Source organism: Labeo rohita, chromosome 2, assembly GCF_022985175.1.
Source record: "Labeo rohita strain BAU-BD-2019 chromosome 2, IGBB_LRoh.1.0, whole genome shotgun sequence".
Taxonomy (NCBI): domain Eukaryota; kingdom Metazoa; phylum Chordata; class Actinopteri; order Cypriniformes; family Cyprinidae; genus Labeo; species Labeo rohita.
Genome location: NC_066870.1, coordinates 20,380,234 through 20,399,051, shown reverse-complemented (window position 1 = coordinate 20,399,051; position 18,818 = coordinate 20,380,234). Strand labels below are relative to the sequence as shown.

General features: G+C 34.6%; 1 protein-coding gene across 10 annotated transcripts in view; it reads right to left on the bottom strand.

Moving 5' to 3' along the window:
- The window catches only part of rbm33b (RNA binding motif protein 33b), a 37,490-nt gene that overhangs the window by 10,650 nt on the left and 8,022 nt on the right, over nt 1-18,818 (bottom strand). For 9 of the 10 annotated variants that reach the window (XM_051096418.1, XM_051096393.1, XM_051096349.1 and 6 more), the window contains 4 exons: nt 7,515-7,632; nt 5,692-5,960; nt 2,750-2,998; nt 1,602-2,201 (listed from right to left, as the gene is read on the bottom strand). In XM_051096418.1, the coding sequence (XP_050952375.1) occupies nt 1,602-2,201; nt 2,750-2,998; nt 5,692-5,960; nt 7,515-7,632 (1,236 nt within the window). The remainder of the gene's footprint in view (nt 1-1,601; nt 2,202-2,749; nt 2,999-5,691; nt 5,961-7,514; nt 7,633-18,818) is intronic. The other variant, XM_051096384.1, reaches the window with a different exon arrangement.

Here is an 18,818-nt window from a genome sequence, read left to right as displayed (position 1 = left end):
ATTGCGTCTATAGTGCAGAAATAAAACTATTTTAAAAACAGTTCTGTATATCAGTTATTGGACACTTAAAAATATATATATTTATAAAACGGATAGTTCCGGTCCTTGATTCTTGATTTGCATTCAAAGCTGTTGTAAATTAGGCCATGTTCACACTGTCAGCTTCTGGGATTGACAACCACATTTACTTACAGGTGTGAGGCTAGAAATGTCCCGTTCACACAGCAGCTTACAGTCGCTTTTCGAATACTTTCTGTATGAATGTGCAACGGGTGTGAGTTCGGATATAGAATACGGTTGTCACACCCGTAAATAACCGTACTGTGTGTGAACGTAACCGTATTTAGGACTCAAATATGGTACTAACAACCGTATTCTGCTGCTGTGTGAACGTGGCCTTACTCTACAAACATACACCTTTGTTTATGTTTGTGTGTTGCTCGACAACCACTTTGTCACAACCACAACCATTTCTGAGGAACTACACTGTTTGGCGGAAGAATAATGTTTTTATTAATATCATTACTCCTTATTTACTGTTTCATTTTGTAAAACCTTACTACGTATATGGAATAACTGCTTTATACAAGCAATAAGCCCTGTGAAGTTGTGGTTTATAGTGAATTTATAACAGCTAAGAGTGTTTTAGGCACTCTGTTCACGTCAGCTTCTTGGAGCTTACTGCTTTAATATATTGTAACAGCCAACAATAAAGCCAATTCATTTCCAAATAATAATTATACCTGGTAGGGGTGGGCAATATGACCAAAATCTTGTATCACGATATGAGTAATTTTATCTCACGGTAACAATATATATCACAATATAGTTATTTTTGCTTTAAATAAGGTCTTTATGAGATCAAAATTTTTGATACCATAGTGTGTATTACAAAAAACAAATACTAGCCTAAATTAAAAAATAAATAAATAAAGCTCACTGAAGACAAGTAAACAGTCCGTGATTTAAAAAAAAGAGTAAGAAACTAATTACAAGCAATAGGACAAAAAATTACAGTAGCGCAAATAATTAAAAAATGTATAAAATAATGAAATGTATAAAAACACTTGATTAACATGAATGACAGACAAAAGGAATATTAGACTGCTGTCACTTTAAGAGATGCCTAGATCAAATATACTGTTCCACCAGTCTTTTCTTTCTCAGCTGCTTGCTTTCACTTAAGACCTAAATGTTTGTTTTTACAAGGATACTTGCAAAGATGAGCATTTTGACACATATTGTACATAATTAACTGTTCAAGTCCAATAAAGTGGCATAAGTAACTCTAATCCATTCTCCCACTCTCTATAAACACAGTCTTCACATCTCAGACAACACGCGCATATATTGGGAAATGTGCTCTCCTTTGCTGCTGATTGCTTTTCAATGACTTAAAATCATTTGTTTTTAGACCGCAATGCTTAAAAACGCAGTCAAACTATGCGTTTTCATGACAGCGTAGCACAGCAACGTCACTTGAGCATGTAACCTTGATAGAGACAATAGTCTTTCTAGACAAATTTCTACCGATTAATCATGTCTACTGATAAATCACCCACTCCTAATAGGTGGATTTAATGGGAAAGAACAGTACTTACAACTGGGCTGAAGTGTTTGACCACTCTAATTTTGGTGGGAACAGGCCCGTCAGAAGTTCTCTGCTCTAACATCCTCTTGCCTCTTTGCCAGACTTCCTGCGGACCTGCTGCTTGCGCCTCTTCAGTACTGTACTGTTGGCTCATCTGATCTGGGATCTGCTCCATTCCCTGTAACACCACCCTGTCTGTGCCCCACTGATGAGGCTGATTATGCTGCAGCTCTGCTGCACGGCCTGATGGATTCCCTCGTGCCGGTGGAGCTTGTTGCCATGGCGGCTGAAGTGGGGGTGCTAAAACCTGGTACTGGTGCTGCTGTGAAGCCAAGGGCTTGAATTCTGGATGGTGCTCCAGGACGAGACAGTGATGGGGCTGCTGGTGCGTAACCTTCCGAGGGCAAGAACCCAAAACACACGGCTGTTTGTGTTGATTTTGGTCATTGTTCCAGTGTCCAGTGGAACTATCAGTTTGGAAGCATTCCTGTCGCAGATGCTTCTTGTTTGCGACCCTCATAGATCTCATCCGTTTCTTCTGTTTGATAACCTGCTCCCTCAGTTGCATCTGCTCCTGCAGCTTCTTCATGTAGAACTCCTCCTTTTCATGCTGAGGATAACAAAACTAATAATAAACAATTCAGTGGTATAATCACAGCAAGTTTGAACATTTATTAGTACATAATTTGATTTAGAATGATCACTTGTTTAAAAAGAAAATAGACAGTCTGCTAAAAAACAGACAGTCTGCTAAATATAATTAAAGCTTTTTTTTAATACAAAAATCCTTGCTGATATCGGCAAATGTCTGCTGTTTGAACATGACTGAAGGAGGAGAATGCAGATAGAAGCCGGACTGATTGATTTTCAGAGCTAGGCTTTGAAACAGCCCTGACAGTGGCTATTGATTTCCTCCTGACTGCATTGTTAGAGGTAATAATTGGTCTAATGAACACCTTTCACACAGACTGCCTGACCTTGAGCATGGGGTGAAAGGCTTTATTAACGCACACTTTCATATCAAAGTCCATGGAGCCGCTACAAAGCCTTCGAACATATCGACCCAAAAACTGTGAAATGATGCTAAACAGCGCAACGCAGCTAATATAAAGGTTTTTGATTTAATAAAGTTGTGATTGTCACAGACATCACACTGACCTCTTTGTTGTTTGTCGTGTTTAGCGGCTTTTTGAAAAGTTTTTGAAAAGCTGGAGGAGTTTGGGGCTGCACCTTGACCTTCTGACCCACATTTCTTCCCACCGTCCCTGGCGCTGGTGGAGTTTTGGCAGATCTCTTAGACTTGGCACTTGCTGGCTGCCTTGCAGCAATGGGCATCCCCCTGGCAACAGCCATCGGCTTGGCACTCTGCACCATCCTGGCAACAGCTCTTACCAGCACAGCAGGTTTCTGAGTGGGATGGAGGCTGTTATTAGAAATGGATACGTGCTGCAGTTGGTAATAAGAGATCAGCCATGCTAAGAGGCCACTGAGGCTTGCTGGATTAGAGAAAGTTATATAAAGTTACATTCAATTTTGCTTGTAGTGAAACACTGAGTGAAGAAATGGAAAGAGGACCTTTACCAAAAATTGATTAAATTCCACCAATTAGGTAAGGATTTATTAAAGGGTTAGTTCACCCAAAAAATGAAAATTCTGTCATTAATTACTCACCCTCATGTTGTTCCAAGCCTGTGGGTCCATCTTTGGAACTCAAATTAAGATATTTCTGATGCAATCTGCATATATGTTGTGGTACTCTTGTGAAACAGCATTGAAAACTGACACGGAAGAGAAGAAATTGTTTAATAAAGTCGTGATTTTTCTCTTCGTTGAGCACAAAAAGTATTCTCGTAGCTTCATAAAATTACGGTTGAACCACTGATGTCATATGGACTATTTTAACAAAGTCCTTTCTGGGCCTTGAACGTGTCAGTTGCGTTGCTGTCTATGGAGGGTCAGGAAGCTCTCAGGTTTCATCAAAAATATCCTAATTTGTGTTCCAAAGATGAACCAAGGTCTTAAAGGTTTGGAATAACATGAGGGTGAGTAACTGAAGTCTCCATAAAATCAAATTTGAAGTTTTTTTGTTTTTAGTATGAATATGTTAAAAGCTTGTGTGCTCCAAAACAATGACAAAATTCGCATTTAGAAGACATGCATTCAAAACTTAAAGTCTCTAACTTCCACCCAGGTGTCCCACCCCCATATAATATACAGACACTGAAGCTGCAGCTGAAATCGGTCACTTGTTCACAGAGTTAGTATTTTCTGTACGGTGAATGGCACATAGTGCACTATATAGGGACAGGGAACAATTCAAACAGTGTAAATATGCTTTCCATTGGGGCAAAAGTCGTCTGGTTTTGTGCTGTTGCACACAAAGCACCACAGCGAGCACAGTCTGCTCTGGTCCAGAGACACGATAGGATGGAGCGGATCGTATGCGTGAATCTGCATACACCACAAAACGTATCGGACCCATTTGAATTCTATACTGAATGCTATATTTTATAGTGATATGGATGAGATTGTGGCTTTCATACGCTGTCAAATGCAACTTTACTGAGCTCTCAGCTCTGGCCCAAGCTGTGATATAAACAAAACACTACTGGCTATTTAAAAAAGGGGGCAGGACTGATATGTCTCAGCCTGTTTTTCGGTTTCAGTTGAAATTACGTCAACACAGAGTAACGCTGGGTGTTTCAATGCACTTCAGTGAACCTTTAATGACAGAATTTTTGGGTGAACTATCCCTTTAAATTGATCAAAAGAGAAAGTACAGACATCTAAAAAGATTGTTTATTTCAAATAAATGATGTTTTTTTAACTTTCTATTTATCAAAAAATACGTTTCTTGAGTACCAAATCAGCATATAAGATAGATTTCAGTCTTCAATGTCACAATTGATAATGTGACACTAAAGACTGGACTAACACCTGCTTTAAAAAAAAAAAAAAAAAAAAAAAATCACCTTTCCCATCAAAAGAACAAACTAATTTACAAATAAAAAAGTTATTTTACATTTTAATAATATTTCACAATATTACTGTTTTTATTTTTTATCAAGTTGGTGACCGTAAAAGAATTCTTTCAAAAAAACAAAAAAACAAAAAAAAAAAAACATTTTTTGCAAGAAAAATAATACTAATAATACTAAATAATACTAATACTTAATATTTTAGTCAGCATTAAAAATTGCATTGAAACTCTTAGTACATCTAAATAAAACCTAAAATAAATGGGTTGAAGCTTTAACCAATGAAATTTCCTGGCACTCGTGATGAAGACAGATTGACACTGTGATTTGCTCTGTGTTTGGTGATGTGGGCAGTCAGGAGGGGGCCTGTAAAGAGTTGGCAGCCAGTATTTTTTCTTTGACTGACAGGCAGAGGAAGAGTCAAAGGCCACTGTGCTCCATAAAAAAAGTAATTCATGCTAGAAAAATCAATTGTGTATAAATGTTTAAATATAAATAAAGAAGATAACAATACTCAGGTTACTTTAGAAGTGTGTGTACAGATCCTTTTAAAAAATAGAAAAACAGAAAACAAAATCTAATGACCTTGATTAGATTTTGAAATAATGCAGCTCAGCCTACCAAAGCCAAACTGGGAAGAGAGTAATTGCCCAAAACTGCCTTTAAACACTAGAGGGCAGCGTAGCCTGTGGGTCCATCTGTCCATGAGAACAAACAGGCCTACTATAATTCATTCGATTACTACTTTGAAGTGCATTGATGTATTTAGAGTAGACGTTAAATGTATTATTTAATGCATTTAATTATTTAAAGGTATTAACAGTACTTTAATTCGGTACAAACCAGATTTAAACTAAGCTGTCCATGCAACATAGTGTTATAAGTGGCAGCAATGTGAACTAACCACTAGGTCACAGATTCAACAAATAAAATAACTTAAAAACAGGGCAAATAGGCACTTGTTACTTAATCTGAGGAAGTACACTAAACATAAAGATAAGGTAACAGATCTGAAGAGTTTTTATGAAAGCAAAATTCTTTGAGGATCAGATTAATCAATCAAATCACAATTGGCTGTCTCATAGACTGGAGTGGCCATTATGCTGCGTCCTTGAATATTACCTGTGCCTGTGGTCCAGAGGGAGCTGTAAGGGAGCAGCCAGACTGCGCTGATGGATGTTTCTGGAGAGGCTTTAGCCCACGGTGGGGAGTCCCTGGCTTTGACAGATCCGTGGGCCCCTGCAAAGCTAGACTGGGCCTCCAGGGGTCACTCTCATTTCCTGGAGGCTGAATGGAGCCCATGGGAGTAGGTCCAGCGAGGAGCGGATTAGTGTCCAAGACTGAAGCAGAGTGTTGTTGATCAAACATATGCTGTCCTGGGAACACTGGCTCTTTGAAGGAGGGGTGAAACAAAGACAAAAAAAGAGGGGAAGTGAACATGCGGGTGCCATATTGCAATATTTCCGCTGATCTAATGTGACATCTCTACTTCTGTTTGCACCTTGGGTGTCTGAACGCATACAGCAGGTGCTGAGGATAGAGCAAAGGTCAAAAAGGCAAATGTGCATTTCTGTGTAATTCAAAAACATATCTTATTCACACTGAAGGAAGAATGCATTTATTTGATTAAAAATACAATAAAATATAATATTGTGAAATATTACAATTTAAAATGCACTACCAATCAAAATTTTTCATGGTTTTTAAAGTCACTTCTGCTCACCAAGCCTGCATTTACTTGATTCAAAATATAGCAAAAGCAGTAATATTGTGAAATATTTTTAATAACTTTATTCATGTGACCAAAGCTTATTTTTCAGCATCATTACGCCAGTCTTCAGTGTCACATGATCCGTCAGAAATCATTCTAATATGCTGATTTGCAGTTCAAGTAAAACATTTTTTAGTATTATTATTATCAATATTTAAAACAGTTAAGTACATGTTTTCAGGATTCTTTGATGAACAAAAAAATCCAAAGCTTTTTATTTATCTGAAATAAAAAGCTTTTTGTAACTACAATTATACACTATATCATTCAAAAGCTTGGAGTCAATATAATTTTGATGAAAAGACATTTATAATCTCACAAAAGATTTCCATTTCAGCTGTTCTTCTGAACTTTCTATTCATCAAGTAAACCTAAAAAACATATACTCCGCTGTTTCAACACAATAACAATAATAACAAATGTTTTTTGAGCAGTAAATCAGAATATTAGAATGATTTCTGAAGGATCATGTGACTGGAGTAATGATGCTAAAAAAAATAGCATTGAAAAACAGAAATATATTACATTTTAAAATATATTCAAATAGAAAACAGTTGTTTTAAATAGTAAAACAATATTTCGAAATTTTACTGTTTTTGCTGTACTTTGGATCAAATAAATGCAGGCTTGGTGAGCAGAAGATACTTCTTTAAAAACATTAAAAATCTTACTGTCCAAAAACTTTTGACTGGTAGTGTAGCTGTTCTCAATTTTAATATATTTTAAAATGCAATTTATTCCTGTGATGTTGAAGCTAAATATTCAGCAGCCATTACTCCAGTCTTTAGTGTCATATGATCCTTTAGAAACATTTCTTATTATTAAAGTTAAAACACTTCGGTGTAAAGGTTAAAAAGAACAGCACTTATTTGAAATAGAATCCATTATAACATTACAAATGTAGCTTTTGTCATCTTTTGATCAAATGTAGGAGTATTAAATGTATTAATTTATCATATATACATTTAAAAAAACTTTTGGACAATAGCGTATATATTTTGGTTGTACGGTTTTAAGTTGTCCTAACTGTAGAGTAGCATGGTAACAGATGGTTTGGTTGGAAAAAAAATGGGTGTGTGCATCTAAACATTCACTCTCCGAGACCGGATGTGTTTGCAGTGTTGTTTGCTCAACCGTCTGGAGCACTGTGTGCAGTTGGGATATGTGGTCTCACCAGGACTGCGGCAGGGTCCGGTGAGGGTCTCCTCTCGGGCAGGCTGTCCCCTGCGGGAGTGTAAGAGATGACGCCCAAAGAGTTGAGGAGAGACACCCTCTCGCAACTCAGATCCACCCTAATCCAGACAAACACCAACAAATGAGTGGTAAATAAAAACACATATGCTGGCATTTCATTCAAATAAACAATGATGTAGAAAAAAAAAAGTAGAAATGTAGAAAATAAATGCCATAGTCATATATCATCATCTATGAACCTCTGCCTTTTATTTTAAAAATGAAGAAAATTATTTAGCAGTTTTTTTATTTTATCACATTTTGAAGCAAATTAACATGGGGGACATGAAGGATAAAATAAGATTTTATTTTTAAAGTATAATATTAAAATAAAGTAAATATATATATTTTTTAAAATAAACATTACTGTTAAAAAATGTTAAAAGATTCATTTTAAATAAATTAATCATTTTACCTGGCAAGGATGCCTTAAACTGATCAGTAATTATGGTAAAGACTTTTGTATAATGTTACAAAAGATTTCTTTATAAAATAACGCTTTTCTTTGAATATTCTAGTCATCAAATAATTCTGAAAAAATGTATCATTGTTTCCACAAAACATTAAGCAGCACAACTGTTGTCAAAGGTTTTTGAGCAGCAAATCAGCATATTAGAGTGATTTCTGAAGGATCATGTGTCATTGAAGACTGGAGTACTGGCTACTGAAAATTCAGAAAATTCATTTTAAAATATATTCAGATAGAAAACAGTAAAATTTTACAATATTACCATAAGACGACTTCTTTTGAAAACATAAAAAATAAATAAATAAAAGAATTGTACAGACTCCGAAAATAAATTACCAGTCAAAAGGTTTTGAACAGTAAGATTTTTATAAGAAGTCTCTTCTGCTCACCAAGCCTGCATTTATTCAATCCAAAGTACAGCAAAACAGTAAAATTTGAAAGTGAAACTGAAAATGATATCTGAAAATTTAATTCTGTGATCAAAGCTAAATTTTCTGCATTTTACTCTAGTCTTCACTGTCACATGATCCTTCATAAATCATTCTAATATGTTGATTTGCAGTTCAGAAACATTTTATTATTATTATTATTTTATTATCAATATTTAAAACAGTTAAGTTCATTTTTTTCAGGATTCTTTGATAAATAGAAATATCTAAAGATCAGCATTTTTCAGAAATAAAAAGCTTTTGTAACATTACATAATTATATAAATTAATACTGTTATTTATCAAGGATACTTTAAATTGATCAAAAGTGATGATAAAAGACATTTATAATGTTACAAAAGATTTATATTTCAGATAAATGCTGTTCTTCTGAACTTTCTATTCATCAATGAATCCTGAAAAAAAAATTCTGATTTCAACATATTTTTTATTTATTTATTTATTTTTTTTGAGCAGCAAATCAGAATATTAGAACGATTTCTGAAGAATCATGTGACCGGAGTAATGATGCTAAAAATTCAGCTTTGAAATCACAGGAATAAATTACATTTTAAAATATATTCACATAGAAAAGAGTTATTTTAAAAAGTAAAAATATTACAAAATTGTACTGTTTTTGCTGTACTCCAGATCAAATAAATGCAGGCATAGTGAGCAAAAGAGACTTCTATAAAAAAAAAAAAAAAAGCATTAAAAATCTTGTTCAAAAACTTTTGACTGGTAGTGCATATATATCATTTTTAACACGATTACACAATGATTGCCTGCTTATTCTCACATATTAGCAGAGATTTCAAGTGTTTCAAAGCGGAAACTTTGCTGGCCATTATGATCACGCACATCTTACATAATTGCAGTGAGCTTTTTGACGGGCGCACGATAACAATCCACTAATCCTATCAAAGAAACGCTAACCACCCTGATTTCACCTTTATCCTCTTAAACATCCATCTCGCTTTTTAAATAAGCCCTTTTTCACTGTACTTCACGTACGAAATGCCACCCTTACCCCTGTTAATTACCTGATGCTATCGCTCCTAATCTACATTCTAAACCAGAATTGATTACTCCTTTTTTTTTTTCTCTCTCTCCTCTCCTTGGCCTGTGTGTGAATGAGATTCAAGCCAAGTCATCCTAAACAGAAAGTTAATCAGCGGCTCTATGCAACAGACTGTGGTTCAGAAATAACTGGCCATTGTGCACTTAATCAGTTCTCCACTCAAAAGGTCAGTTCCAGCCCCCCAGTAGGATTTAATTAAAAGCACTACACAAAAGCAAAAGCCGTTTGTATGAATTTGATAACCAAGAATGCTCTTTCAATGGCTAATCCTGCATTTACAGAGAGAGAGAGAAGGAGCGGGAGGGAGAGGGAGAGATAGAGGCTGCCCGAGCTCTCCAGGGTTGGAGCCAGGTGTGGATTGCACCGCATTCAATAACGGAGATGATTTAGAGGACAATGGGAGGATGTTTCATTAGAACCATGCTCTGCCTGTTGTCTTCCACTCGCAGCGTTCGGATTGCCATTGAAACCGCGACGACAGAGGGGGAAGACGGTCACGCCGCTGGGCCTCTTTCCTGGAGGAAAGATGTTGTTGTGGAATCAGAAAGTCATAAGAGGGATGTTTATATTCAGCACACTCTAAATTAAAAACTGCTGTAGGGCTACCGCCGCAGAAGGTCAAACGAGGGCAAAATTATTCACTTAAAATTAATTTCGGAGTTGTCTACATAATTTATCGCGGGCTAGGTAACTTTTTTAATCACCCAGATATTACAAACAATCCGCAGCCAAAATCAAAACAGGGCTGAATAGAAAATGCACCTCTATCAGTCAAATGAGCTGGATTATTTGAGATGCGATTTTAACAAGACAGCAGTCTGATATTTTCCTTTTCACAAACAGCCATTTAAGCGACTTCTGACATCACGGAATTAAAAACTTGCGGGCAATCCACTGATCCATAGCAAAGAGCCTTTATCTGCCTCACTCGCTATCAGAGCTGTCATTCAGCCAGTGCAAACAAACAGCAGCCAACCCATTCTCTGCCGCAATTAATGGAATTAATGAGATCTTTCACTGGAGGCAATTCATCCATTTCAATTCAACGGAATACTCAATGCAGTTGTAAAATGAAGTTTAAAATGATAGACAGGATTAATATTTAAACACCTTTCTTCATCGAAAATATTCTGTACACGCACACACATACACACGCGCACCACAGATGGGACCCTGCATGTACGATTAGTGTGTGATTGTATGATAATGGTATGATAATCGTGATTAATCAGATGCCCACTGGCAAATGGAAGTTTCCGGGGGGCATTTTGTCACCTGCATTCTAAACGGCATCACACCAAGCCTTGGCTCGACGACACCGCTGATTGGCTTAGACGGAGTTGCTCTCTCAAGTGCTGCACTCGATTGAGATTCACATTTGAGAGCGGAAAAACACACATCGCATCACGGGCATCCACAGCATATGAACATAACTGGCTTGGAAAACATTTGAGACGGGTGCTTGGTCCGAAGCCCAGAAACGGACAATTTTCTCCTTCTTTTCTCAAAAATCTGCCGTGTAATCATGTCAAATGTGCACGTGCGGATTTACAAAGCCATTTTTCAAAGGAAGCAACGACCAATTTTTTATGGAAAGTAGCCAGTTGATTGAACTTCACAAATGCCATCAGGTTATAAGTCATAAAAAGTCATTTCTAGACATCACAGCAGAACTAATTTAAGGTAAGGATATTAGGAATTCTATTTTAAAGCTTTATAATGAATGAGACTTTCGGCTGAATAGAAATGTTGATGTTGGGGTGTATGTACCGAGTCCGTGACCTCACATCCTATTGAGCGTTAAGTCCCCCTCCTCCCTAGAAATGAAATAAACATGTGCCTAAAGCCCATATCAAACCTTTCCAGTTGCACAAGGACGACTATCAATGTTTACAGATTCAACTCAAACAGTGTTTAGCCAGGGCACTCATGATTAATAGTAGTAGAAAACATATACACACAGCCGCGTCTGTGAGTGCACACATACACACACACACATACACATACACACACTGAGCGAGCAGCTGCTACTCCCTTGGATGCTCAAGGGATCCACAGCAGGCCAGGCCTGGCTTTGTGTAGACATCAAGGGCACTGCAATAAAAAGGATAACGCCTATTTGACACTTAATTCGGTACAGACACCTTAACTTGAAAATTGATGTATTTGTATTCTTAAAAACTGTATTATAATCATCATTATTATTATTATTATTATTATTATTATTATTGACAACAACAACAACAAATAATTGTAAGTATTAAAATAGTATTAATAATAATAATAATGCAATTCAATAATATAATTATTCAATTAAGTACTACTATTATTATTAAATAAAACATTTCAGCATTTATTGCATGTTAAATATAATAATAATAATAATAATAATAATCATCACACTTTATTTTAAGGTCCAGTTCTCACTATTAACAAACCATTAACTATGAGTTTTGCCTTAAACATAAAAACCTAACTTGCTGCTTATTAATAGTAAGGTAATTGTTAGGTTTAGGAATCTGGTAGAATCAGGGACGTAGAATATGGTCATGCTGCATATGTGGTTTATAAGCACTAATAAACACCAATATGCTATTAATATGCATGCTAATAAGCAACTAGTTAACATTATTATTAAATAATAATATAATAATTTAATTTATTATTATTATTATTATTATTATTATTATTATTATCATCAACACCAACAAAAAATAATGACTGCAAGTATTTAAAATAGTATTAATTTATAATAACAATAACAATAATAATAATAATAATAATAATAATAATAATAATAATGCAATTTAATAATTAAAATTATTAAGTTATTACTATTATTATTAGTAGTAGTAGTAGTAGTATTACAAAACATTACAGCATTTATTGCATTTTACTACTACTACTACTAATAATAATAATAATAATAAATATAAATAAATAAATAAATGTAATGTTTTATTATTAACAAAAAATAAGGTATTAAACATATTATTCATTTATAATAATAATAATAATAATAATAATAATAATAATAATGCAATTTAATAATTTTAATTATTCAATTAATCATAGTCAATACATATTACCATTATTATTATTAAAATAAAACATTCCAGCATTTATTGCATTTTAGTAATGATAATAACAAAAATTTTCGTTAGCGTTATTATTAATTATAATGCAATTTAATAATAAAACATATTTGTTTGTTATTATTACTATTATTATTATTATTATTATTAATAATAAAATACAACATTTTAGCATTTATTGCATTTAATAATAATAATGTATTATTATTATTATTATTATTAAAAAATAAAACATTTATTGCACTTTAATAATAATGTATTATTATAATGTATTAAAATTTAATGTATTATTATTATTATTAACCAAAATATAATTATATATAATATATATTATAAAATATTATTAATTTATAATGTTGATGATAATAATGATAATAATAATAATGAAATTTAATAATAATAATTTATGTATTATTTTAAAAAAGTAAAACATTCCAGCATTCATTGCATTTGAATAATAATAATTTAATTTATTATTAATATTATTACTAATATTAATGCAATGTAAAAATGCAATGTAATCATTTAAATTATTCAATTAATTTTAAATTATTATTATTATTATCATTATTATCACTATTATTAAAAATAAAACATTCCAACATTTATTGCATTTTAATAATAATAATTGAATATATTATTATTATGATTATGACTAGTATTACTACAATATTACAATAATAATAATATAATATAAATTTGTAAATATTATTATTGTTATTTTACTATTAATATTGAAGTATTGTGTATTCTGTAAATTAATTATTATAAACAACAAACTATTATTATTATTATTATAACAATTAAATTCCAGCATACAACATGCATACATACCTAAACAAACAAATAAACAAATGATGTAATCATATTATTATTACTTCCCCAAATATAACTCATTCTTTAAAACACCAAACCAAAACTCTAAACACACAGCCATATTTATCAACTCATTATTCCATTCACACCAACAACAGCTTGATGAAATGAAAGTAAATTTGCGAAGCCCTCAGGCAGAAAGTGGCTGCAGGCCTGAGCCTGACCTTGCCGAGAGAGGGCTCTTCTGGTTCTGGGGAAGGTGCCGATTGGCTTGAAGTGCTGTGGGGGCACAGAAAGACAGCGAGCTAGGGTGTGACTTAAGACTCTGGAGGGTTTGGTCTGTGGGTGGATTGTACTTGCCTGAGGGGTGCGACAAAAGCGAAAAGGCCATGTTTGATCACATCATCTAAAAGCGGCATTTAACGATACAGTATACATGTAACAAAAGCGTCAAAACTATATGATGTTCTGCGCTGAGAGATGACTTTATCAAATGTGATATAATTTGAATAAAGCAGGGAAATTCGGCACTTTACTCCAACGACGCCAGCAGACAATAGGGCTGCCACTCGTGCTGCAGAGGGAGGAAGGAGGGGCTGTGATACCTCTCCTCCGCCTGTCTGTGTCTATTAATGCCATGATCACAGATTTGCGTGACTTCAGGATAGAAAGAGACAGGGGCTGAGGGGAACATGGGAAGGGAGACAAAAAAGGTGAAGAAAGGGATAGACAAAGAGAGAGCACTGACACTTAAAACTAAACAGTCATTTTAATATGATTTTAACAGGATTTATATTCATATTATTTTATCATTCAAATAAAAACGACCGTAAAACAAAACCTAATGCTTATTTAAAAATTTATTTGGAATAAATTTGGAATACATTTTACATGAAAGAAATTTAGAGATTAACATCTAGCTCTCCATTTAACATGCTTGATGTTAAAACAGCAATATTTATAAGGCAATCTCAATAGGCAAGCTCGCAAGATGCTATAACATCAGCATCAGTAAGACTTTATGTTAGAGCGAATGAAGACATCCACAACTCCAGTCAGCTTCTTGCAGATGACATAATGCTAATGCAGAGCTATGCATAATTTACACTCACTCGACTCGCTCCCGACATGTTAAATGAGCAGTTTCAGCCAATCCTACACCAGCAGCGCTTCATTCATCATTCGTCATGGAGTCGAGAGGAAGAGGGAGAGGTTTCTCTTCATCATCAATTAAACAATCAGAGGGACACATTCACAACGCTATCAGGGTGTACAACCAGTGTCTTTTGCATTAATTAAACCTAGTTTTGGTTTTTACAGTAATCTGCAAATGCAAAAGATGTTTTTACCGCAAGAGAGATGCTAAATCCAAAGCAAAACACAAAGCTAATTTCGCATGATTGACTCAAAGTGGAAAACTGCCAAGTTGTTTTGCATAATCCAAATATCAACACCAGTAGGAGGAGCAACAACCCTTGATAATTGAAATAATTTTGGAAAGCAAACTCAGAGATCTCACACACTCGCATGATAAAAGGACAAAAACCTTCCCGAAATCTATACTGCGCACACAAATTCATGCAGTTGCGTGTGAAAATACATAACTGCATGTAGATACTGAAGTTAATGCATGCTAATAGTTGGCAGGATAAGCATTTTTGTTTAATAAATTCATAAATTCCCACAGAGTGCTGGTCTGCTGGGGCTGGGGGTGTGTTGATTATGTTAGTATGGAGTGTCTATCAATCCCCCATACTCTTGTCTGTCTATTAACCCCAAGGTCTTTCGTTCCAAAGCAGAAGATCCCTGTTTAGCAAAGCAGCCCTGCTTCAATTCCCTGAACTATTCTCAAACACAAAACACAGAGTGGAAAAAATTATATAAAATATCCTGAAGCACTCCGCAGATTAGAGTGTTAAATAAACTGTGACAAAAACTGCTGAGGAACTGGAGACCAGCGCTAGAAACTTGAGCCAGTGTCGCACTAATGGTCAGCGATGGCGGTTGTGAAATCTATACATCAAGCATCATATCGAATCCTCCATTTGAACCTGTCTACCTCTCAACAGGCTATGAATCAGCAATTATTTCCTTCACACTATGTGTCACAATCAATTTCACTGCTCTGCGTAACAGAATGGTTTCGGGTGACATCTCCAATCAGTAGGTAGGGAGCACATCCTTTCAATGGAAATAGGGTGCTGCACAGGGTCATAACTTCTGACAAAATGCAAATTACATTTGTAACATAAACTGAAATGTCAATTGAGCTTTGCTAGGGCTGCTGCTAAGGTTTTTATACTTGGAAATTTATAATGCACGGTGTGCGCTGGATCAAGAGTCGAACGGTGCGAGCAAAATTGTTGTTTTGGAGATGTTTCATTTTCTGTTTCCTACACCTGAAAGTAGTCAAGACTATTTCTTCTCATCACTTGCCAAATGAGTACATGATGAATGAGTTTTGTACAGTTTTGGCCAACAAAGCACTCTAACAGGGGAAAGAAAAATCCTACTGGCTAAGAGGAGTTTGATATTCTAATGATATCACTTGCTTGGAGAAATACCGCAAGCGGAGTAATACAAACTAGATTAAACAATTAAAACAAATTACATCTCATTAGTCTCGATTAATCGCATCCAGAATATACGTTTTTGTTTACATAATATATGTGTGTACTGTGTATATTTATTATGTATATATAAGTACACACACATACACAAATATATCTAAGAAAAATGTTGTTTATATATTAAAAATATTTATATATAATATTAATTATGTGAATATAAATATATGCATTTAAATGCATATAGATATTTTTAAAATATATACTGTATGTGTGTGTATTTCTATATTCATAATAAATATACACAATATATTATGTAAACAAAAACTTTTATTTTGGAAGTGATTAATCGTCAGTGTTTCCCCTAGGATTCCAGGTTTGGGGGGGGGGATTACAAACGGTATGGTACGGTACGGTACGGTACAGTACGGTACTGTATTTTCGGTACATTACTCTCTGTGTAATAACAAAAACATTTATTTCAGTGAAAAAATAAGCCGAAAAATCTCAGTTTCAACATTTTGAACAACAGGGCCCTACAATCTTTTTCTTTTCTTTTTTTTTCAGAAATTCTTGTGTTTTCATTTTTCTGATAATCAAATACAGGCATTAAATATTTATTTATTTTTAATGAAATTAAATTAATTAAATTAAACCTTTTTATTTGTTGCCAAACAAGAGTTTTTCTGTTATTTCTGTTATTATTATAATTTCTGCATTTAACTGTTTAATTAAATTTGCCTGAAATAGGAATATTTAAACACCTACATTATACTGTACAAAAGTAATACAAGACTAAAACATTTCTGTTACATGTTAAACCGTACTTTTATTTTGACAGGTTGCCGTTAGTTTTTGTGTGTATATACTACGGTATGATGCTAATTTTCTCAAATGAAACAGTAAAATTTACATTAAGTGACTCTCACAGCAGTTCTGGAGATTAAGTTCATGCGTTTATGTCGTCATATGAGACGCAGAGGCCGATTTATTAAACCAAAAATTGACGAATTCTGCGGCATCCCGTGCTATAGAGTAAATTTCGTTTTCATGAATGGACTCCGCGATCCCGTCCGCGTTTTAGCAGAGGAGAAATTGTAGACGCGTGACCACGTAACGTTAGAGACAGAAATGACATGCCGTTGTGTAAGTAAGATAAATAACATAAGGATATTTCATTTTTTAAATAAAATAACAAGGTGTAGACCTGTTCTATAGGAAAGGTAAACCTAAATGACGTCTGTTGTGATCTGGTGCTATATAGAAAATAAAGTTTACATGACCTTAAAAGGGGGTGGCTGCCGTTGGGGGGGGCGGGCCGCCCCCCAAATATAATGGTAGGGGAAACACTGATCGTGATTAATAGTTTGACAGTGCCATATCTCATGTTTAACCACTGTAGAGACATCAGAGCCAGCAGCGAATTCCAGAAGAAATGGCGGAGGTAAGGCTGCTCTCGGCAGGTTCATGAGTGCTGAACGGCCGCTGACGCCCTGGAGCCCTCATCTCCGAAAACTATTAAGCTTATTTTTAAATAAACAAATATTGACAAACTGCATATTTAAAGTCTAAACAAGTACAATCTTGCCTAAAAACCTCATAAAAAAACATTCCATGACACAAAACAGTATAGTTTATAAGAGATTATAATGGATTTTGGTGTCCTCGATGACACTCGCTGTAAGAAATACTGCAAGCAGAGTGATACAAATGGTGAAATGGTTGGAGTTCCGATATCACTAAAATCTCGCACTCCTCTCAGCCAGTCAGATTTGAGGATTAGAAAGAACTGATGTATGTATAAATAAATAAATATATATATTTTTTAACAAAACAGTAACAAAAATCTACAGTAAAAAACATGATTTCCTATAGATTAGCTTCCTCTGTAAAGCTACAGTAGCACATGACCAAGCATTAAAAAACTGCTGAATAGCCTCTGGAGCTGAAATTATGTCAACTTGCATATCAAAACTGAGAAGTGACCAGAGTCCCGATGGGAATCCCAGCCCCCACAAATGCCTCCCCTTCCAGAACTAAAAAAAAAGGAAAAAGCCCTCTGTCCCTTTTGTGTCTCTATTCCTGACACAAACAATGCGGCTCAGTGTCACAAACAGAGGCTAACACTCTGAGTGCAAAGACTGTAAATCTAACAGCAGACACCATCTGTACTGCAGGTGTATTTTTGTGTTTACATTTGAGACTAACAGCCTCTTGCCATTGAATAGAGAGGTAGGTCGAAGGTGACAGACGGATCTAATTAACTGCAATTGACATCAGCATCTAGCAAACTGAATGGCCAGGCTAGTAGATAAAAAGTTGGATACTAAGTTCCTATTCTTAATATGAATTCATATCTCAAGTGTAGTATACACATAATTAATACAGAACCCATCAACTGAATATGTTACACTATTTTGTTTACAAACAAACAAACAAAAAAATACACTACACCAGTGTTGGGAAAAATTACTTTTAAAAGTAATGCATTACAATATTGCATTACACCCTAAAAAAGTAACTAAATGCATTACTTAGTTACTTACTATGGAAAGTAATGCATTATGTTACTTTCTTTGGTCTAGGCTCCTATTTTCTTTTCAGAATTTAAAAAAGGAAACAAATGCTGTGTTTATCTAAAGTCATTTTTACTTATTAGTATGATTGAATTGGATCATCGAAGGTCAGCAGCAAAGGCACTGGTTAATAAAATTGGATTGGAAAGGATATTTCATTATCTGATGTATTTAATTATTGCAGGTTTGCACTACATTTAGGGTTTCGAGCGT